This window comes from Abramis brama, assembly GCF_963993115.1.
Source record: "Abramis brama genome assembly, chromosome: 25".
NCBI classification, from domain to species: domain Eukaryota; kingdom Metazoa; phylum Chordata; class Actinopteri; order Cypriniformes; family Leuciscidae; genus Abramis; species Abramis brama.
In genome coordinates this window covers 23,425,787-23,450,513 of record NC_139987.1, presented here as the reverse complement: position 1 = coordinate 23,450,513, position 24,727 = coordinate 23,425,787, and the positions used below count along the sequence as shown (strand labels likewise).

The following is a 24,727-nucleotide window of genomic DNA, read 5'->3' as shown; positions in this document are numbered from 1 at the left end:
CTTTTGTGCATTTGCAAGTGTTCAAGTGCTGAGGAAGATCCTGAGCTGAAATTCAGATATGGGAATGGCATCTCGCTGGAAGTCACAACTGGGCCAATCACAACAGACTGGGTCATCTGTAGCCTGACGTCGTCATACTCAGATTCTAGTCAGAATATGAGTCTGATACTGCTCCATTGGGCTGTGATTATGGGGCGTGTTTCAACCGAACCAGGAAAGAAAATGCCTCTGCACTCAATTGGATAGACCTACAACCAATCAGAGCAACGGAGAAACCACAATGACCACAGGGTATTCATTGCGCCCCATCTTCTTAGAGACCATCAGGGTACATTAATGCTGATAAATTAAACGTTTGCCGAATCCCGTAGGAAGGACGGCAAATCTTTCCGATCGATAAATGGCTTGATCGTGGTTCTCTGTTCCTCTTTTAAAATGAATGCGCTGTCGATATCTTCTATATCAGCCGCGATGGCGGCATCTTTGTTGTAAACGAATTCAACCCAAGCGCTCTTTGGTGACGTGGATGATTCCGTTACTGTTGATCATCTGTCCATCATCGTATAAAGCCCGCCCTGACAATTTGTCTGAACAGCTCTGGTTCGAGCATAGTTGCTCCACAACGGATCAAGTCCAGACCGAACTTCCCGACCTCAAATGCTGTGGGCGGGGCTAAGTTCGGCTGGCATCCAGGCTAGGTCATCTGACCAATCAAAGCAGAGTTGATCAATTTCAACAGACTGTGCCATCTTACCAATCAGAGCAGAGTAGATTAATCACAACAGTCTGGGTCATCTGACCAATCAGAGCAGAGTAGACCAATCACAACAGTCTGGGCCATCTGACCAATCAGAGCAGAGTAGACCAATCACAACAGTCTGGGCCATCTGACCAATCGGAGCAGAGTAGACCAATCACAACAGTCTGGGCCATCTGACCAATCAGAGTAGAGCTCTGGAGATGAGGGGTTTAGAGAGAGACTGTTCCAGACACTGTGAGAAAAGATGTGAGGCTGCAATGTATATTATGCAAAAAATTTAGTTTTTTTTACCTTATTGTGGGATACCTTCAAAACAAAATTAGGACCTTTAAAATAGCATAAAAGGTGGTTTAATTTCCAGAAACAATCAGAAATTAGTTTTTTTCTGGGAATTTATTCTTATGAAAAAACAAAACAAAACAGAAATCTACTCTTTATTTTACAATAAAACATCCTTTATTTCCATTCCTAATTGATTTCATCTAAGTTCAGTGTCATTGTTGGTTTTGGGGAGATCTGTGAGCGTGAGGTAAAGCGATCTTCTGATGTCGAACTCAAACAACAAGATGTTCACCACATGTTTGGACTTCAAATGACAGGACCAGGAAATGAAGGAGATAATTCACATCCAGCGATCTGATCTCAACAAACACATGCGCTATCCAAGACAAATTAGCTGGAGTTGCTTCATTAAAGTAATGGTTTTCACACCCCTCAAACTGCGTAACCTTGTTTGTTCCCAGTAACTGTGTTTGTTTTCACTGTGACACACTTCCCAACATGTGCATTTTGCCATTTATAGTGAATTACTGCAAAGTACTCATGGGAAGAAACTGGCAGCTCACAAAGTAAATTATCAGATCAAAGGACATCAAGTATTTAATCGTGTTTGTATGATTGTTAGGTATGAAGCCTAAAGAGCGTTTACTGGAGAAGTGTGTTAAGGCTTGGTTTAATTTGGGGAAACAGAGGCACGGTTTTGTTCGCGGGACTGACTGTTGACAGTGGATGTTCTCGCTGACCCCTGTTTGTTGTTTCTGTTCATGCCAGATGCCCGTCTGCTCGTAGATCTCGGTTCTGTCAGGCTTCTGTTATGACATTTCAGCCCCGGTGAATCTTGTCAGTCATCTAGTTCTGCCCCCTGTAATCTTCTGCTTCACGCTTCCTAGCCAAGCAGTCAGCAGACTGAAGCTTTTTCTTTTACTCGGCAATGTGTATTTTAAGCCATGAAATCCTGCACAGGGGCCGGTTGCAAAAAGCGTGAAGACTAGTCTTACAAGTTAGACATCACATTATTTTCTTTAAGATGTTATGTTCGTAACTTTCTTTAAATCAGCTACATAAAAATGTAGATTGGCCTGATTTGAAACTGAAATGTAAGACTGATTGCCCCTTGACTAACTTCTAGTGGGTCATACTAGGTATTAAAGGGATAGTTCACGCAAAAATTAAAATACTGTCATCATTTACTCAACCTAAAGTTATTCCAAACCTGAATGAGTTTCTTTCTTCTGTTGAACTCAAAAGATATTTTAAAGAATGTCGGTAACCAGACAGTTGGCGGTAGCCATTGAATTCCATAGTATTTGTTTTATTATTATTATTATTTAAAGGCACACTATGCAGTTTCCGTTTTTTGTCAAACAGCGACCCCTAGAGTCGCTGTGGAGTACTTGTGTTTAACGTTACTGTCGTAAATACCACTCGCGCAGAGCCGTCTCTGCACTCTTCCGACCGTGCTTTCTTCGTCGACTCTGCCATGATTCACGTCTGAAATGCGTGCTAGTGTCTTCCATAGAGGCTGCTTCATATGTTGTTGATGTATGTGACATTGTGCCGTAAAGCAAGTCGTGATTCTCGCGAGATTTGGCGGGGCGCCACCTCTCAAACCTGCATTGCTGGTTTTTCCAGCGGCGTCCCCTTCGCTTTGCTATCGGGATGATTCGCCCTACTACGAGTTCGTTTACCATCGAAATGATTTCGAAGCTGTTATATTAAAGGGATACTTCAGGATTTAGCATTAAGCTTTGTATTAGTAGAAAACCTGTAGTATTTTCGAATCCCCATGCTTTCCACCCTCGTATCCCCCTGAGACAAGAGATTTATGTATTTTTTTGTCTGGAAAAAATCCTCCGATGATGCAAAAATCGTCATTTTGCGTCATCGGAGGATTTTCTGGCCAGAGGCTAAAGACTACAGCCAGTAGAAGGCGTTGTTCCGCATGTTTTCAGCCCGCCCATAGAGGGTGGGATCTCACTCACAGAATGTACACAGTGTCAGCCGTCTTTCTTTGGAAGCTAAGCTAGCAGGCTCTTGTTCTGTGGAGAAAGCTGAATAGTAGGAGAAAGCTGAGTAAGTAGGGGTTACCATCTTCCTTTTCCCAGACTTGTCCGGCGGGCGAGATCGTTCAAAATGTCCGGGATTCAGCTTTTGCGTTCTGCGGTCGCCATTCATTGTTTACATGCACACCTTTTGTTTCAATCTAACTGAATTCATTCCGATTGGTGAATCTGAATGTAGTGTTTACATGAACGCTAAACAAGTGATCGGTTGATGTGCGTTTTACCCTTGCTAAGAAAATTCCCGCTCCTCCGTGAGAGATGGGAGACCCGGCGCGTCTCAGCAATGACGCCACCGGCCTCACGCCGTTCTCCCGCGGCCGTCAGCCTCGTCCTGCTCGCCACAGTAAACATAATGAATGAATGGCGACTGTAGAACGCAAAAGCCGAATCCCGGACATTTTGGGCGATCTCTAGAGATCCCTGGCAAACTCATCACGTAGGATAGCCTTGTTGTTTTCAACTGCGCACTCTTACCGGTAGGCGTGGCCTCCTAAGGCAGCGAAGCAAGTGCATTCTGGGAGTTGTTGTCTTTCATCCACATAAGCCAAAAATAAATTTTCTGGCTTTTCTCAGTCTAGAAAGCTCTAAATTCAAAAATTTCTTCACATTTCTTCTACTTAAATGACCTATTTTAAATACACATTCATCTTCCCAGAGGTGAAGTATCCCTTTAAGGTACAAATCTTGCATAGTGTGCCTTTAAATGAGTAGAGTCAGTGGACAGTTCCCAGAGCTGCTGCTGCTGCTGTTATGGTTTCAGTTTTAATTTTTACATTATATCTGTTCAAGCATTAACCTTAAACCCTTTCCTTTTGCCCTCAGATTTCTCGGAATATTCTGGAAATGTGCAAGAATAGGTAAGTGACGTCATAAAAAATGCCGCGTCATGTACGGTTTGTTATTTAGTCGGATGTATTATTTTGGTGGTAATGATCTTTTATATTACCTTTCAGGTGAGCGCAAAAGCCCTTACGTGGCGTGTTGCTGTATCATCATGGCCTTCTCAATTTTATTTTCGGAGTAGCAGCGGAAGCATTTGAGGATTTGGAGCAGGCTGAGATGATTTCCAAGAACAGCTATAAGATTCTACAGCAGGGAACAGGATGTGTGATCGGGCGACATTTCGACTCTCTCGGGCAGAACTGGGCTTCTGTTAATGCATGTGGAGGCAACTCTCAGCCTCCCGGACCTATTTTTGTAAATACAAATTGTTATTGGTCTCCATGGTAATGCTCCAGTTGTCATTGACTCGTGCACCCAATGCTGTTCTGATGTACCGTTTGTTGTTGGAGCCAAAATGCTTGTCACTGACAGTTTTATTATGGGACACTGAGGATAAATCTGATGCGCACAGATGTGCTTTATCATGCTTGTTAAATTGTTCAATTTAATGTTAAATCTTTTGTTTTACATGGAGATGTGGCGAAGTTTGCATTAAAAAATGAGTTTATTACAGAAATCTGATTTAAATGTTGATTTTGGTGACATGTCTGTATAGTTGAATAATATTAGTGATCCAGATAGCTGATATGATGATTGATATTATAAATCAATACAGTAGAACAGTAGAAGTCAAATCAGCCATTAAAATGATTAAATGTGCATAAAATATTTTCAGAATCTGGCATAGTAAAAGTTTGACTTAAAAAGAAAAGGTTGGAAGTTGAATTGAAATAAAATGTGCTTGATATCTACTTTCAATATAATAAAAATCAAATCACCAGTGATAATAAAGAAAATTATAATATTGGCTAAAATTTGCATATTGTGCATCTCTAAATAATATTATAAAGCTTCTTTTTTTTGTAAAGGTGTAGGCCTATAGGCAAATTTATAGGTGATTCAAATGTAAGTGCAGGGTCAAAAATCAATGCATTTATTTGTTAATTAAATTGTCAAAATACATTTTCAACAATTTGTTTATCCGAAAACACTAGACCTTGAGCGCCAGAGAAACAAGGACGCAGCCATCTTTAGTTTGAACTTACGCTTTTGTTTTTGTTTTTGCGGTAGCTCTGTATTGTATAGAGTTATCGAAAGTTATCACCAGCATTGTAATGTTTGAAGCGGATGTCATAACAAATGTCAAAAAACGGGAAGATTTTAAAATGAGCGGTTCATTCATAAATCCGTACGATCTTCTTCATGCGCAGAAATACAAACCAGAAGACAAAACACACAGCGCTGAAAAGGGGCGTGGCTACGTAAGGGCTATAGCAGAGCTAAATTGCAATCAATGTTTCTTTATTTTTTTAGTATAAGAAACCCATAAAAACAGAGGAAATATACATGTTAAAAATAGTCTATTGAGCTAAATGCCAAAAGTGATCTCTGTATCCAGGCTCCTTTATTTAGAGTTTAGTTTTATCACAGTCAGCAAAAGGTACATTCTCTCATAAAACGCTAAACTTACAATGTCGAGTCATTAAAAATGTGACAGAATATCAACAAATCATAAGAAATTATGGTTTTGGGGGGTCATTTGCATTTTATCACAAATCTGTCAGTTCACACAGGAGGTACTGAAGATGTTACTGGGAAAATTGTTTTCTCTGGCAGTGTCTGAGGTCATAAATCTGTGCAAACTTCAACCACGCTTGACAGCGATCAAAGTAAAAGCTGTATAGTAAATCACTCATCAAAGTGTGAGGATTTTGTCTATTAGCCATTGTAAAAACGTTTACTTCAAGACAGACAACAGAGAACAGACAACTCTGTTCTCCTTCATCACCCTTAAGATCTTTGTAGTTCCTCTGTTGTCTTTGGATCACTATTCTTTGAGTAGATATGTTGAGATGCTATTGTAAGAATCCTTTCTTCAAATTATATTTTTTTAGACCTGGTAAAACTCTAGCCAAATTCACTCTCTAACAGTAGATGGCGCTTATGGATGGAAGAGCAGAAATATAGCAGTTACCCCAGTTCAGGGTTGCCATGCTTGACAAAACCAGCCCAATTGCTATTCAAAACCCGGGCAAAACTAGCTTAATCACGTTCCGGGTGTGTTGCTTCAATCCGTGGACTAAAAAACAACCAGCAATGGTGTGAAAGTAGTCCAATTCAAAGTGAAAACCGTGGACTTGGCAACACTTCCCCAGTTACCTCTTTTAAAGAAACACTACTTTAAAAGGAGGTAATATGAAAAGAAAATGCCATCAAAACTTTTCTGAAGACAGTCAGTTCCCTTCAGATATTCACATAATTCTGAAAGCACGAGCATGTAGAACGCACAACAGCATTGTTTTTACTTTCAAATGTACAGCTCTGTTTATTTAATAAAATTATTGCCTTTTGAAATTTAATAATCAATCACATTATGCCGTATCACGATTTCTATTGTTTCACCCGCAAATTTAAGACCCCTTGAAATTTTAACTAAGACTTTTTATATAATTTATGATATAGGCTATTTTTAGAGCTGCACAATTCTGGATAAATCGAGAATCATGATTTATTTTATTTCAAATGGAGATCACGATTCTGAACAGAAAACTAGTCCAAAATAAAATAACAAAATTAGTGGTTCTGACAAAATAACGTATTGCTGCAGTCTATTAAAAAATATTTAATTTCAAAAAGAAGGGTTATTTGAATGATTCTATGAGTCACTCATCTCATTACTGGATGAATAAGTGTTTTTGAACAAATGAATGATTCAATGGCTGCATACTTCCCATGCCTACTTCGCCTACTTAACATATAGTTGGTGAAAAACAGTATGTGACAAAAGAAGAATCACGTTGATGTTTGAATCAAGATCTTTTAACGATTAATCGTGCAGCTATTTCCAACTTTTTGGCCTTAAATTTGATTAAAACTAATTTTAAGACTGTTTAAGGACCCTGTCCAGTACAGAAAGATGTCGACACTATCAGTGCCATCTGTTAAAAGACTAAATATGTGTAGTGATGTTTCAGACTCATCTCGGAGCTCGACCTTTGGTGTCCTCCTCGCACTGAGCAGGAAAGACTTTTATCTGCTCTTAACAAGCACTAAACATTTATATATCCAGTCAAATGACTTCAAGGGCCTGCCCTGAGGAGCTTAACCCATATTCCTGCAGTGTGCGTCGGTGCAGAAGACCCTCTCGAAGGGGTTCAGAAGCACAGCGCACCAGCGGGGAAGATATTTTAACTCTGCTCCTGTTTAAAACCAGACTTCAGAGCTACAGGTCGCTTTCTTCTAAGGCCATTCATAAGTACAATAGACGTCACTTGATGTTAAAAGCGATCGCTGGGGGTTGTTAAAGCAGCAGGAAGCGTTTTAGATCTTTAACAGTAGCAGTTCCTCTTCAGAAGCTTGATAGAAAAAAATCGTACAAACTAATAGAGATTGATTCGGAGTTGCAGGATTGTCGATAGCAAGCTATATCAAACGCGTGTCAATTCAATTCATCCCGAACAAAACAAAACAGAAAATAAGATGCTACACCTAAACAACACTGGTTATGGTCAGAATTGAATAGTGAATAATACTTTACTGAATAGTGTGCAGTATAGACTGTATACTGCCTACTATTTTTCAAAAACAGTCAGTGAAACAGCAAGTATTATGTTTTATGCAAATGTGACTTAATCCCATTGCATATTTAATTCAGCAAGAGGTTGCTTTAGATGTTTAATTTAGTTTTTAATAAACATGTCTTGACATTTGGCAATCTGATGGAATAATGAGTGTAGAGAGAAATTGAAAGGTCAAGTTGAGTGTGTTTCATTGTGGGTATTATCAAAGTCCCTTTAGGCAAGTCATTTCACTCGGCGGCCATCTTTAAACGCCTTCGGGCAGCTGTTTTAGTCATGCAAGTGCATCTCTTTGAATGGGGAAACATCAAATTCTCCAAAGCTGTTCAATAAGCTTAAATTTCATATTTGAAATCACCAATGAAATCTGACAACTGTCTCATAAATATTGTTTCTTAAAGCTCAAATCAAGCTTTTAATGGCAGCTGCAGTGACGCAATGACTTTAACAATTGCCGATTGGCTCTATTAATTCAATCAAAAAATGTTAATTATGTCCAACCTTCATGTCATTCCAAACCTTTATGACTTTCATCCTTCTGCAGGACAGAGAAGATGATTTTTGAAAGTCAAACAATATTGGACCACGCAATTTTTTGAGTGAATTATCCCTTTATGGTCATGTGTTGTGTATTAAACAATTATAACCATTTCACTGACATCGTATGGTATAATCAACATACAATCATTTTGGGTTCCCAAAAGAACATTTTAGTGATTTTTATTTTTATTTTATTTTTTTTATTCTTGGTGCAAAGAACATTTTAATAATCTAAAGAACCTTTTTCCACTATAAAGAACCTTTTGTGCAATGAAAGGGTTCCATTGCTGTGTTAAATGTTCTTCACGGAACCCAAAGAACCTTTATATTTTAATAGTGTAGCTGCAAGTGCACACTAGTTTTGCCACATTGGGTCTCTCGTTTTCAGTATAGATGCAATCTAAACCATTCTTGCAAGAGATCTCAGAAAAAGAAACAATACATTTAGGCTAGTACAGGAGGGTTGTTAACCTCCTTGTTGTGTTAAATTGGAAACAGGAGCTTTTACAGAGCGAGTTCCCATGAATAGATTCTCTGTGTATTGTTATATAACTCAACCCCCCACAGATGAAATGGTTATAATTGTTTAATACACAACACATGAGCAGATCTGTGCTGGAAACGTCAGCTGGGCCTCTGGGGCTGCGTTCGCTCTCTCCATGGGAAGCCGCGCTGGGCATATTTCATCATCGGGACAGTGCCCCATGGTGCCCGCGGGCACACCTTTGGTGAGCGGAGCGTTTGGCCCATCAGTGGTCTTGTCGTTTGAAGACTGTGGGGTGCACGTTAAATGATCCTGGAAAACAATTTCAAGCTGCTGTACGTGACCCTTGGCCCCCCACTTACAGAGAACCCAATCAACCCTTGCTCTCTTTGTTTAATATGGATTATAGAACAAAACCTTTCAGGGTGTTTATGTCAATTACTAAAATAAAAGGAGCAAGATTCTCTTATTCTGCAAAGTAGACTGCATAGGGCATATGCAAACATTAAATCACTGTGAACCCAAGGTAATTACAATGTGGTGCCAATAAAGACTCGTAAGTGGTTCTTTAGTAGCAAATTTTATATACATTTGGTCCTATATGATTCCTTGGAGATTAATAAAGTTTCTGATGTGACATTATTGGTTCTTTAGTGCAGTGCATTGGTTCAAAGTATCCTCCTGGGTTTACAGATGGCTTTTCATAGATCTATGAAACTTAAAAAGATTGACTTCAGGCTATAAAACTGGATGGATGGAAGGATGGACTGATGGATGGACGGATGGACGGACGAATGATGGAACAAACGAATAGATAGATGAATGGATGGATGGATGCCAGTCACATAGCAACACACCACCAGCTTAGTGAGATAGATTCAGTAACAGGCTAAAACAACCACCCAAAATACCCTAGCAACTGCACAGCAACACATTGAAAAATCCAGAACACTTTAGAAATAACAGCTGGCATGGTCATAGAACACTCTAGTAACATGATAAAAACCACTCAGAACACCTTAGCAATAGCAACTTCCTGCAACCACTCAAAAAACAAAAACAAAAAACAGAGTAGCAACATACACTCTCAAAATAGTGACAAATTGTACTTTAAGGGGTACATCAGCTTGTCACTGGAGCAATACCATTAAAGTAACAACTTCATACCTTTTTACTCCTATAAGGTTAATAGTAATACTTTAAGGATACATATTACTACTCTAAGGTACTAATAACATGCACCTTTTATGGTACAAACTTGTCATTTTATGGGTAATAAACAGTGACAATCTGTTGGACCCCTAAATATAAAATTTGTGTGACAGTGTATGTAGAAGCATGATTAAGATAAATCAGAACACCTTAGCAATAGTAACTCCCTCACAACCTCATAACCGGAATACCAGAGCACTACATTTTGCCACTTACAATTTCTTCAGAGAATGTCTAAGGCTGCATCTGGAATCCCATCCTTCCCCACTAGATAGTAGGTGAAAACAGTATGTGACAAAAGAAGTATGTCCAAATTCACAGCATAAAAGAGTAGGCAAAAAGTACCCAGATGACCTTTTTCTTCCGGCAAATTTCTAAAGTGTGCTTAGGATGGACCATCCCATGAGGCCACGGGAGAGGATTTACGAATGACAGTCAGTGAAGCAACGTAACTGACACTGGTAGGTCACATGATAAGGGCAACATGGCAGATGTACATCCATATTGCATTCATACTACACAGATTCATACTATATAGAACATACTTTTTAGCCGTCGTGAAGTAATTACTTATTCAAAATAAGTACCTACTCAAGAGAGTACTATGCAGTTTCAGACACTGCAACATGTAGTTTATCAGTAAGCGGCGTGCCACAGATTTGAGTCCATAGAAGAGTGTCTTGTGCCAACATCCCTTACAAGAACTGCCAGCCATGTCACAGAATCACACAATTGTTTCTGTGTTGCCTAATACTTGAATGTAGTTCTAAAACAAATAATGACCAGACAGTATATCTTTATTAAGTGTTTAACAGAGCATTACTTTATGCAACACAGCGTTGTTAGAATTGGCCAGAGTCTTCAGATAAATCTCCCCCTGACAGTGGATGTGCCCACAGCATAAAACTACTTTTCCAGCATGTTATCATTGGACACGTTTCAATTGTTGTATATCTTCTTGCACAATGAGCGTTTTAAAAGGCAACAGCTGTGGCAGAGCGTCGGAGGGGACATTTTAAATCTCCCTGTGGTGTAACTGCAACAGAGGAAAAAAAAGCAATTTCAGAAGGGTCTCTGCAGCCGTGTCCTAGTTACATTTCATTTACTTCGCATTTACGTTAGGCGACTAGAAGAGTCTTGCTTGACCGAAACTGTATTAGTCGGTTAGTCGCAGCAAAAAATCTCAACAGGAAGTGGCGAAATCACGGAGTCCGTGAGGGACAGATCGTTAACGGCAGGAAATCCAAACATTCGCCTATCGTTCATCGACATAAAATATGGCGTATCACTGGAAACATCCAGCTATTAAGTAGTAGCAACTTTAAAAGTCTGCTCGCTCTAATGCTAACCTAGATAAATGTGCGCTATGAACTGAAACTCTGTGTATACTTGCCTCACAGACATGAGAAATATATCTATAGAAAGCTTGAAATGTCTATTGTGAAATGAACCATTTCAAATGGAAAATAAATATTCTCAGATTATGTAATCCGTATGAAACGTACATATAGGCCAATAGTCAGCCTTGTCGACTTAATCTCTGCAGCCGAAAACACAGAACTTATTACCAATAAATTATTAAAATGTTTTGACAGTCACCCATTCATAATCATTACGTTTGCCGGTGCGCTGTGGCAAGCTTTATGCGTGCGTTTGAGTGCTGATTAGGCTATATATTATATAGGCAATTAAAGTCTCATTATTATGATTTATTGCTTATTAATATAAATGCGCAATTAGTCGACTAATCACTTAAATGAACGACTACTCGACTAGAAAAATCTTTAGTCGAGGGCAGCCCTAGTTAACGTGATAAATTTGCCAACAAATTCATTTGCATGTGAAAATATGAGTTTGCTGCAATTTCACGACAATGTTTGCCAGAATATTATGTTTTTGTAAAGGCAGCCAATACACAAGCCAGTTCAGGGGAGGTATGATTTTGTAATAGGTGATGTATAGTATAGGTGATTTCAAAAAGTCAAACAAGATAGCAGAAATTCATCCAGGAAAGTTGTAAACTAAGATTGCTATGTTACATGCTAAGCGTAGCATGACGCACACATGACCATATGCACATGTTTGTTTTTAAATGACTCATCTCTGAGCATCAGGGGTTTTTGTGGGCCGGGGTTCTTTGAAACTGCCTGTAAACTTTTACTACTAGCATCTTACGTTTCACAGAAACCAGTGCAACATCCAGCCTCCCAATAAGAAGCAGCTGAACGTGAGAGTAATTAAGACGGCTTCACACAAATGAAAAACAAACTGGAAAGCCACACAGGTCTAATCCTGCTTTTGTGTGGATATTTCAAGACATGCGATGAATAAACGTGCGATTTTAACAGATCAACTTTAAATACCACCGAATTACGTCTATATTGTAATGGACTCTAACTCTATTTTCTTTGGGAGTTGGGGGCACATCAGAGAGAAAACATGGCGGACAAAATGGATGGAGCGTCTATATTCACAGTAAATTACTATTGTATGATTTTAAAACAAAAAAAGTTTTAGAAAATCGGACAAAAAGACAAAGAATATTGTGTAGTTAACGGCTGAAGAGCTATTTGAGATTGTGTTGCTTTTTATGATTCTCAGATTGGTGTAATTGTCTGTACAGCATCATGGGTAATGTAGTTTTTCACCCGTAATTCCACTGTTAAACATTTATTCTAAAATAAGATGAAATAATGTGGGCTGACGGCTTCAGCAGAAATAAATACCATGGATTAACAACCTCATAGCTCACAGTAAAGCTGTCTTTAGGGGTTTGTAAGTTATTGTTCAAAATTAATTTCCTTATGGAGAAAATGAATGAGTTTTTATTTCCCGAACCTGACTGTTGCACTCTATATCATGTACGGTCACAGGTTACAATGGCTTCATCCAATCATAATTTAGAATCTGTTTTATCAGTTGGATTTAATCGGAGTAATCAATCCACCACGTAAAATGATTCATTAGCATACTGTGGGTTGCATCTTCACAACATACTGTAGTAACTTGACAATTAATACAGAATGTGCAATTGCGGGTTTGGGTTTAACAACATTTACAATAACACTGAATGTGAGTCATCCAATTAGAATTTAGTTTAGAGTCTTTTATAATTAACTATTTACTTTTAACATTAAATATTCAATTTAATAATCACCCATGAATCATCATGGTAAAAGATCATATTCATATGATTCGCACGTAACCTTTCCTCCAGTGGCAGCATAAAACCAAGAGCGGCCGTCTCTTTTCTCTGCAGGTGTGTGTCATCCACCTGAGTTGTGCTTCCTGTGCATTTTCCAAAGTTCTTGACGTTAATCCGGTTGTATTTCAGCTCCGCTAGTGTCTGATTCCCTCCACATGGGACTACATCCATGAGCTGTGATCCAAACATGAGGGGAGCATTTTAACAGAACCAGAATACAATGCTGTGATTCTGAAATCTTTTGGCATGTTAAATTTCTTGATTCAACCAATTTTTCTGTTGTTAGCACGATCTAGCAATTAAACTACAGTAGATGTTTTACCAACCTTTTCTGGGGGCTTTCTACAGCATGAATAGACTTATAGTCTTAAATATTTCACATAATTTTAGGGCTACATGTGTTAGCTGAGGAACTGCCGTTGAGGTGAATGGCAATGCTAACAGTTGGCCTAGCTTTTTCCAGGTATTACAGACCTCTTTGGTTCTTACAGCCGATACCTTATTTTCTCTCTCAGGTTTCCGCTCTGGATGTAACATCCTTCAGCAGGTATATTAAAAAACCCTAAGCTGTGCTCTGAGAGTTCAGACGCTAATGAGAAACACATGTATGGAGCGAAAAGTGAGATCAGAACCAGAGGAGCATGGGAAAAACAAAGCAACATTGGCATAGAAAGGTGCACTCTCAGACTTGCATCATAGGTGACGTTAAACGCTTTTCTAATATTCCTGTGGGACCCACCCCCCAGTCAAAAATTGCCGTTTTGGTGTGGATTATGATGATTTCAAACAGTTATCAATGGGTCACATTAATTGACACTAGTGTCTCCTGGGCTGCGTTTCTCAGAAGCATTGTAATCATAAGTTGATCATAGAGACAATTGGTGGCAATGGTTCTAAGATCAACTTAGTCTTACGATACTTTTAGGAAACACAGCCCAGGACACACATAGCAACTGCGTAACAATAGGCCACAATCACTCAGAACACCTTAGAAACTGTATAACAACATACTAAAACCAGTCAGGACACTCTAGCAACAGCATAACATGCTAAAACCACTCAGGACACCCTAGCAACAGCATAACAACATGCTTAAACCACTCAGGACACCACAGAAACTGTATAAAAACATGCTAAAACCACTCAGGACACTCTAGCAACAGCATAACATGCTAAAACCACTCAGGGCACCCTAGCAACAGGATAACAACATGTGCTTAAACCACTCAGGACACCCTCCCAACAGCATAAACAACATGCTAAAACCACTCATAACACCACAGAAACTGTATAGCAACATGCTAAAACCACTCAGGACACTCTAGCAACAGCATAACATGCTTAAACCACTCAGGACACCCTCCCAACAGCATAACAACATGCTAAAACACTCATAACACCATAGAAACTGTATAATAACATGCTAAAACCACTCAGGACGCCCTAGCAACAGCATAACAACATGCTAAAACCACTCAGGACACCCTAGCAACAGCATAACAACATGCTTAAACCACTAAACCACTCAGGACACTCTAGCAACAGCATAACAACATGCTAAAACCACTCCGGACACCCTAGCAACAGCATAACAACATGTGCTTAAACCACTCAGGACACCCTCCCAACAGCATAACAACATGTGCTTAAACCACTCAGGACACCCTCCCAACAGCATAACAACATGCTAAAACACTCATAACACCATAGAAACTGTATAATAACATGCTAAAACCACTCAGGACGCCCTAGCAACAGCATAACAACATGCTAAAACCACTCAGGACACCCTAGCAACAGCATAACAACATGCTTAAACCACTAAACCACTCAGGACACTCTAGCAACAGCATAACAACATGCTAAAACCACTCAGGCGCCCTAGCAACAGCATAACAACATGTTAAAACCACTCATAACACCACAGAAACTGTATAACAACATGCTAAAACCACTCAGGACACCCTAGCAACAGCATAACAACATGCTTAAACCACTAAACCACTCAGGACACTCTAGCAACAGCATAACAACATGCTAAAACCACTCAGGCGCCCTAGCAACAGCATAACAACATGTTAAAACCACTCATAACACCACAGAAACTGTATAGCAACATGCTAAAACTACTCAGGACACTCTAGCAACGGCATAACATGCTAAAACCACTCAGACGCCCTAGCAACAGCATAACAACATGCTAAAACCACTCATAACACCACATAAACTGAATAGCAACATGCTAAAACCACTCAGGACACTCTAGCAACGGCATAACATGCTAAAACCACTCAGACGCCCTAGCAACAGCATAACAACATGCTAAAACCACTCATAACACCACAGAGACTGAATAGCAACATGCTAAAACCACTCAGGACACTCTAGCAACAACATAACAACATGCTAAAACCACTCAGACGCCCTAGCAACAGCATAACAACATGCTAAAACCACTCATACCACCACAGAAACTGTATAACAACATGCTAAAACCACTCAGACGCCCTAGCAACAGCATAACAACATGTTAAAACCACTCAGAACATCCTAGAAACAGCTTAAGAACATGCTAAAACCACTCAGGACACTAGCAGCCGTATGACAACATGCTAAACCACTCAAAACAGACTAGCCTAGCAACAGCATAACACCCAGAGTGGTGTTAGCCTGTTGTTATATTGTTAGGATGTTCTGAGTGATTTTAGCCTAAAATGTTGATCTCCGGTTGCTAAAGTATTCCAAGTGGTTTAGTATGTTGTTAAGTTACTAGGGTATTCTGGGCGGTTTTAACATGTTGTTGTGTTGTTCTAAGTGGTTTTAGGATGTTATGTGGTCGCTAAAACATGAGTAATTGTTTTAGCATGTTATTTTACAGATGCTAATGCATTCTGAGTGGTGTAAGTTGTGGTTGTCAGTTGGTTACTTAGAGGCCCAAATCAAAAGTGTTTACCAAGTCTTGATTATGATATTCGGGTCTCTAAACATGTTTCGGCTCCCTCTTTCAAAGTAAATCTAGGATAAGAAAAAAAAATCACAAACTGTTTCTTTGTATTTATTTTAAATTTAACATGTATTGTCAATATTGGGCTTGCGGATCATGTGGGTACTAGGGTACTCTTTGCTGTGTGTGGATGACCATGTCGGTGAGCCACCACCGAAGACCAATTTTGACCCAGGAAAAACCCTGCTCTAGCAACGGCATAACATGCTAAAACCACTCAGACGCCCTAGCAACAGCATAACAACATGCTAAAACCACTCAGGCGCCCTAGCAACAGCATAACAACATGTTAAAACCACTCATAACACCACATAAACTGAATAGCAACATGCTAAAACCACTCAGGACACTCTAGCAACGGCATAACATGCTAAAACCACTCAGACGCCCTAGCAACAGCATAACAACATGCTAAAACCACTCAGATGCCCTAGCAACAGCATAACAACATGCTAAAACCACTCATAACACCACAGAAACTGAATAGCAACATGCTAAAACCACTCAGGACACTCTAGCAACGGCATAACATGCTAAAAACACTCAGACGCCCTAGCAACAGCATAACAACATGCTAAAACCACTCAGGCGCCCTAGCAACAGCATAACAACATGTTAAAACCACTCATGACACCACAGAAACTGTATAGCAACATGCTAAAACTACTCAGGACACTCTAGCAACAGCATAACATGCTAAAACCACTCAGACACCCTAGCAACAGCATAACAACATGCTAAAACCACTCATAACACCACATAAACTGAATAGCAACATGCTAAAACCACTCAGGACACTCTAGCAACAGCATAACAACATGCTAAAACCACTCATAACACCACAGAAACTGTATAACAACATGCTAAAACCACTCATAACACCACAGAAACTGTATAACAACATGCTAAAACCACTCAGGACACTCTAGCAACAACATAACAACATGCTAAAACCACTCAGACGCCCTAGCAACAGCATAACAACATGCTAAAACCACTCATAACACCACAGAAACTGTATAACAACATGCTAAAACCACTCAGACGCCCTAGCAACAGCATAACAACATGTTAAAACCACTCAGAACATCCTAGAAACGGCTTAAGAACATGCTAAAACCACTCAGGACACTAGCAGCTGTATGACAACATGCTAAACCACTCAAAGCAGACTAGCCTAGCAACAGCATAACACCCAGAGTGGTGTTAGCCTGTTGTTATATTGTTAGGATGTTCTGAGTGATTTTAGCCTAAAATGTTGATCTCCGGTTGCTAAAGTATTTCAAGTGGTTTAGTATGTTGCTAAGTTACTAGGGTATTCTGGGCGGTTTTAACATGTTGTTGTGTTGTTCTAAGTGGTTTTAGGATGTTATGTGGTCGCTAAAACATGAGTAATTGTTTTAGCATGTTATTTTACAGATGCTAATGCATTCTGAGTGGTGTAAGTTGTGGTTGTCAGTTGGTTACTTAGAGGCCCAAATCAAAAGTGTTTACCAAGTCTTGATTATGATATTCGGGTCTCTAAACATGTTTCGGCTCCCTCTTTCAAAGTAAATCTCTTAGTATGCCAGGCAAAAATAGTAAGTCTGAAAATAATATAGGCTACATAAATAAAACAATAAGTAATAGCACGACCTTCCTCAAATGGCAACACAATCTGAGGTATCACTGCACACCAATAAAAACTTTTAAGGTTCTGTTCAAGTATAACAGTGACACTTACTTAGCAAGCCTTAGTAAGCACTTATGACATTATTTATAAGAGTGGACTTATAAATATAAACCATAAGTACAGTCAAATTGAAATTTACCTTGACATTTGCTTGTGCTGTGGGATATGAGGCCATCTACTGGTCCAGGAGCTCACAAATCTTTGTTTCTTTCCCAGAAAACACTGTTTAACTTGGCAACAATGACACTGTCCAAAACTCTTCAGGCGGTCAACGAGAAAGAGCCAGAATGTGATTAAAGCCTCATACCGAAGGAAACAAAAGGCCCTTTTCAACAAATCCAGCACAGTGGCGATTCCAGCGTTTGTTAGATACTGAGAATGACCAACGAGAAACTGATTTCTTGTAGTTTTACTGACTTTGTGCATGCAATAAAAATCACTGCAACACAGTTGATTTGATTAAAAGTCATTAAGCAAAAATGATCTGATGCAATGACATTTTTTAAGTGTCACTTAAGTGTCCAAATGCTTTTTAGGGACACTATCGAGTAAGTCAAACAGTTATTTTATTCTCTATCTCCAATTTCAGATGAGGTTAAATACGACTTAATATTATAATTGGTGCAATAAGCAACCATATGGTTTTGTTTATTCAACGTTGGCATCGGTGAAACCATGCAAACAATGATGTCTTTTAGAGGATGTAGTCAAAAAAGGTAGCTTTTTCCACAAAGGTTATGTATACTAAGGTCTCAGAGGAGTATGTGTGTGCAAGAGAGAAAACAAACAAAAGCCGTATCAGTCGGAGCAGATCGTCTGGAGCGTGTCCAGTGTTAATGCAGCTAATTTTCTGATTTAAACACATTTACAACCTCAGCAGTGCCTTTACTTTATAACAATGCCTCATGCTGGCTCGTTATTATGCATATAGTTGTAAATACATCAGATTTGTCATATATTTACATGCTCCAGGCATTGACTGAAGTGTACAGCCTCAATAAAACCCCAAATTAAAGGTTTATTTAATTATAAATAAACTCTGCTGCTCTACAGAGGCTTGGAAAACACAACCCTAAGCATTTGGAAGGCAATGATTAATGCAGAAGCACAAATTTTACTCTCACGGTAACATATTACAGATGAAATTACCTCGTTCTCATACCTGACAACATGGTGGAGAATGTAAGCGAAAACCTGATGTTTTGAGTCTGCAAAGAAAATCTGACCCATTTCCCTGCTGTCTGGTGTAGACATGAAAAATATGGGTTCTGTGTTTGGTTTTATCATTATCTGGATCATGCTGGAAGCCAGGATGATGTCTGGATTAATTGGACGGGAAAGGGGTCTTCCTTGTCTGGAATATCACTGCCAGATAAAACAGTCTCAGGGAAATGAAAAAAACTGTGAACATGTCCAAAGATAGGCTACAGTAAAACCTGTCAGGAAAATAGATTTATAAAATTATTTTACTCACATCTGCACTTACTAAAAGTACTGCAGCAGGTCAGCAGTGGTATCAGATGGCTACTAATACCATTGTATTTAATGTATACCAATATATAGTCTAGTTATCATATCCATATGTCATCAGGGTACTGCAAGGCAGTGTTGTTATTGTTATAACTATTCAAAATAATTTCCAGTCATTGAATTAAAGCTCAAATAAAATAAAATGAATCTACTTCATGAAAAAATGTAACAGCATTTTTATAGCACACATGATAAATCTGACAAATACATCATTCAGCTGAGGTACATAATGATTAATACGCCGGGCAGTTTTCCAGTAGTAATCTGAAAATATATATATTTAAGTCACTCTTAAGAAGGCCTGAGTGTCATTGTATTAAACATTGTTAACTTTTTTTAACAATAATAAAAAAAAAAGGTATAAGTTTGAAATAAAAATATAAAATGTAAAACATAACCAAAAGTAGAAATGTAGCCTTGACAACTAACTGAAATTACTAAAATTATTTATTCATTTATTTTTTAGAAACAATAACTATTAAAAATGGCAAAAATCACATAACAAAATGAATACAAATAAAATAAAAAAGAACACTGAAAAATAAGATAAGTAATGATAGCATGTAAAAAAATAAAATAAATAAAATAAAATATGGTCAAATAACACTGCTATTAGATATCAAAATATCAATAAGTGTCAAATAGCCTAAATGTTTGTCTTAAATTGTTTCATTTAAAACATGACAACTTTTTGAGAAAAGTGCTTGAAAAGTGAGCTTATGCTGTTTTCCTCTATAGTAAATGCTACTTGGCAATACTGTCTAATATATATTTTTTAATCTTAATTTTTAAGCGTGGCTTCAGTGGCCAGATAATCTTTTTGAATCACTTGCTCTTCGGTCAATGGCGGCTCCTAGTGGACAGGCGTGTAAACTACAACAGCACACGCTGGCCAACAGATGTCAGCAGCGGCTCGTTCACGCTCACGATGGCATTTTAGTTCACAAATTTAATTCCCCATCTCCATTAGGAGTGATCAAACTCCATTAAGCAACACCTCCAGTGAAGCATGTAAAATAAATGGGTATTTGTTTCTAAGGCAATTCTAATTTCCTTTCCTCTAATGTAACAACTCCTCCAGATATACTAATAATATTGAGGTAACGTTATGTCTAAAACTTACTCAATATGCTACTTGCTTTAATTAGACGTTCTGCACACAATTATAAATCTGACTGGAATAGTTCACCCACAAATGAAAATTTTGTCATCATTTGCTCACTGTCCTGCTGGAATATCCAGTTTGAACTGCTAGCTCTGTCTTGGAGCATGCTAGCTGGTCCAAGCTAGTCATTAGCATTCTGTGGAGAATAAACAACGATGTTTTTCGGAATGGCTAAGCTGTTCTTTTCTATACAATGAAAGTGTTGAGCTACAAAATGTCTGGAATTTAATGCAAACATGACATTTGATATCTAACTGAATAAGGACTTACATTTTGTACCATGACTTTGTTTAGAAGACTTGAAATAGGCCTAACTTACACCTCTTAGCCTACTACAGATAGCCGAACATTAATTGCACTTTTATCATGCCTTTGTTCATATTTGGAGCTTGACAGTCACTAGATTCATGTTAATTATATAGCAAAAAGCAGCTTGGACATTCTGAAAAAGAAAAAAAACCCCAAAAAAACATCTCCATGAAGAAAAATATAGGCTATGTTTTTTAAACAACAGGGGCCTGTACCATGAAGGTAGCTGAACAAACTCGGGGTTACAGGATTAGTTTTGAGTTGACAAAACCAAACCGATGCAATCAGGCTTTATTGGTACCATGATGCAGCTCATCAACTTTCTTTGTCAACTCAGGCTTTGATCCTCAAGCTATGATTACTCCACGCGCGCGTGCACATAAAACAGTGACGTCGACACTGAACAACCAATCGCGGGTAGAGCGAGAGCGATATATTTTTCTGCAGAGGAGCAAGAGATAATCATTCATAATTGCGATGAATTTAAATATGTATTTCAAGCTCGAAACAATACGTTCTCTGCTGCCAAAGCAAGAGAAGACTGTTGGAGAAAGATTGCTGATTGTTAATGTGTAAGTTAAACAAATACGTTCTATATTTATGTAAAATTATGTATGTATATATGTATGCCTATATGTGTAATATAGCCTATAGCTTATTTTTATAATATATAAAAAATGTGCATGTATGTACTAAGAAAGATTCATATTCATTGATTTTTAGATTTTTAGATGCAACCCCAACTCCAAATGTTCTTGGCAGCAGATAAAGACAAAATATAAAAATATAATTCAAAGGTTATTTCAAGGAGTTAATTCAAAGAGTATTTACCACAACCTTTTATTACTTTTGTGAACATTTTATCACACTTGTTTGCAGCAAACAGAAATAAAGAGTTAAATTCAGAAAACCAGAATACACTGTGGCGGAGGAGTTGGCTCTGAGTAGGCAATAAGGGACGGCCGATTATGGATGGGATTACAGGTGCTGTACAATCTGACCCTGGTGCTGGCTCCTCTAAGCAAGTAACACTGGGTACGTGTGCAATACATTACTACTTTTTTTAAGTTTTAAATATGGCTGACTGTATGTTCTGCAGGGAAATATAGTGTCCCTGTTGAAGCTAGCACACATTCACACACACACACACACACACACACACACTATTAGGGTGAAGCAAATGATGAAGACACTCTGTCTGTGTGTTCTCAGACAGTTGCTGATGTGAATGCACTGGGCTTTTTATTATGGCAAACATTTGAATGTGTGGCATAAAAAAGAGACTGGCCCTTACACATCTCTTTTGTAGGATTTTTCACAACCTGACCCAGAAACTGAGGCCTCTACCTCAATGGGCTTCAGAAGAAATGTGTAAGGATTTAAAACCCTTGACATAAATTACAGTCAGTCCTGTGTTTGTAGGAAGTCAAGGAACTTTTTGTGATTTGATGAGCCTCCAGAAAACTTGTAATGATCATGTTTGTGGTGGAATTATGTTTCAGGTGGAAACAGACTCAGTCAGGGCCCTGTACAAAAGGAGTCTTGAACTAGACTGCACACTAAAGGAGACTTGAACTAGACTGCACACTAAAGGAGCTGACTGTGAGCTGAGGAGGCTCCAAACAAAATCAAACCGCTGGATAAAACTGATCTCAGTATATATATATATATATATATATATATATATATATATATTAGTATAACTTATTTAACCAAGTAACACTTTAGTATGAATATTTATTAATGCAACTTTCTCTTGCTCTCTTTCTCCCTCCCATCCCACAAAACCAATAAAACAGTTTGAGACATATCTGCAGTTTCAGTGTGCTTTTATTAAGTGTAATATTGTATGGTGATTGCATCTACATCTGCACCAGCTGGGTGGTCAAGTGTGATCGGGTCAGTTTCATCGGGGAGAAGCTGGTTTTGTGTTGTTTCTCGCTCCTTTCTACTGGTGGCTATATTGTGCAGAATGGCACATACAGCCACTATCTGTGATGCCCGCTCTGGTGACACTGAAGCGCCGAACACAGTTGAAATGTGCCTTTAGGATGCCAAAGGTCATCTCTATCTTCACTCTGGTTTTACTGAGAGCCAGGCCATTTGGCATCCAAACTTGATCATATGTTCATGACCACCACAAGTCGTCTGCAGATGAAATGTTTAGTAGATCATTGTTATATCTGTTAAAGTTACTATTAATTTAAAGATTCATCTCACAGAAAATAATCATCTCACATATTCACATCATCTCTACCTGAACATTAAGGCTGTGATAGGACTTCCTATTAACATAATCTGCCTCATGTTCCCCTAGAGCAGTGGAGACTGGAGCAATAGACTGCATACATGTTGCAATGACTTGGGAATCCTATCATAAGATTATCAGAAGAATAATAAAAAAAGATTCAAAATAATTCTTAACATGTATTATATTGTATAGTACATTTGTGAAATTTGTGTGATGTGATGTCACCCTATCAATATATCTTACCGGCAATTTTATAAAAGCCCTCTTTTATGGACATGGTCGATAAATATCCGGGGAACATTATTAGTTAAACTTTTCATGTACTCCTGCAGAGCGAGGACCACCTTGCGAATGGTTCGACAAACATATGTTTTCCCCTAGCTTCTGTGCGTCAGCCACCGTGCAAGAATGTACCACTTGCAAAAAAAAAAAAAAAAAATGCAACGCAATATTTGCGGTACAGTAAGTGCATGAATTCGACGTGTTAAATTCTTTATGTGCGGCTCAAGAAGTTCGCAAAGATAAGACATTCCTTCCGCGGAAAATCTGTATCTTTCATAACTAAGGGGATTTTGTCTGGCTAAAAACTCTTTCTCTACGAAGTGCTCGTAAAACAATTTGCGCTGAGATGTCCACCGGATTTGGAAGAAAAGGTGAAGTCATTGTAACAGACACTTGGAATAAGTTACGTCACCTATGTTTCTTTGCTCTCAGCTGATTGGTCAAACTTCGGTCTGAGATCTTGAATCCAGAACATAACCTGCCCCGGAGCAGGTTAGCTGTGCAGCGTAAGATACCATGGCAACGAACACCGATTAAAGCCGAGCTACTTTCATAGTACCTAAAACCCAGGGTTGGCGGAAACTAAGCTGAAACATAGCTGGCTAGCCACCTAATCCGGCTTCATGGTACAGGCCCCAGGAGGATGAAAAAAAATGACAAAATGTTTACTCCTTTTTTAACTATTCTGTTAAATTAATTAGATGTTATCATTTACTCACCCTCATCATGTCATTGCAAACTTCTTTCTTTCTTGCAAGTAATGCTATAAAGGAGAAATTTTAGAGGTTCACACTCAAAACATACATTTACCAGGGCCTGTTTTTGCAAAAAGGGACAAAAACACCATCCCAGCTAACAGGCCAACGAGGCCAATATTTCTCATAACTTTGGCTAACGTTGTGACAAGGCTCTCTTAAAGTGATTCACAAATGTTCTTCCAGTTCTTAACAGACCGTTTGTTCAAAGTTGTCTGGTGTTTAATGTTTTCAAAACGTCATACATTTTTTTCTGTATTTTTCTGAAACTTTTATTTTTTTTAAATGTTACAAATTACTTGAATGTTCCCTTAATGTTTCATCTAACATTGCATTACCAAAAAATATTTTTATTAAAACATTAAAAATAACATGTTCATAACTTAATGGTCACGTTAGCAAAACGTTCTTAGAAGATATATTTGTTAGCTGGGATAAAAGCAGACAGTCCATAGTCATATGATAGCTTTGTGTCAGGAACATCTAGACACATCTCCAGTTAAAAGCATAAATGAAACCAAACCCCATTGTTTCTTACATCTTGTAACCAAATGTGTAGTGCCCATTTAAAATATGCTTATTTGAAAAGATTTGAACTCTAGCTTGACAGTCATTGATTTTCATTTTGGGGTGACCTAAACCTTTAAAAAATGGCCATTTAAGAAGCAGGTAACATATACTGTGATCCATCTATGC

General features: G+C 38.5%; 1 protein-coding gene and 1 long non-coding RNA gene across 2 annotated transcripts in view; both read left to right on the top strand.

Annotated features, from left to right (window-relative positions):
• tmem167a (transmembrane protein 167A) overlaps window positions 1-4,561 on the top strand; it is a 7,371-nt gene extending 2,810 nt beyond the window's left edge. Inside the window, exons 3-4 of the mRNA XM_084103895.1 lie at window positions 3,925-3,959; window positions 4,056-4,561. Of these exons, the coding sequence (XP_083960021.1) occupies window positions 3,925-3,959; window positions 4,056-4,126 (106 nt within the window). The 3' untranslated portion in view covers window positions 4,127-4,561. The remainder of the gene's footprint in view (window positions 1-3,924; window positions 3,960-4,055) is intronic.
• LOC311076053 overlaps window positions 1-22,377 on the top strand; it is a 46,511-nt gene extending 24,134 nt beyond the window's left edge. The window contains exons 2-4 of the long non-coding RNA XR_014604610.1: window positions 20,949-21,315; window positions 21,623-21,778; window positions 22,053-22,377. This is a non-coding gene — a long non-coding RNA (uncharacterized lncRNA). The remainder of the gene's footprint in view (window positions 1-20,948; window positions 21,316-21,622; window positions 21,779-22,052) is intronic.
• Window positions 22,378-24,727: the final 2,350 nt, after the last annotated feature.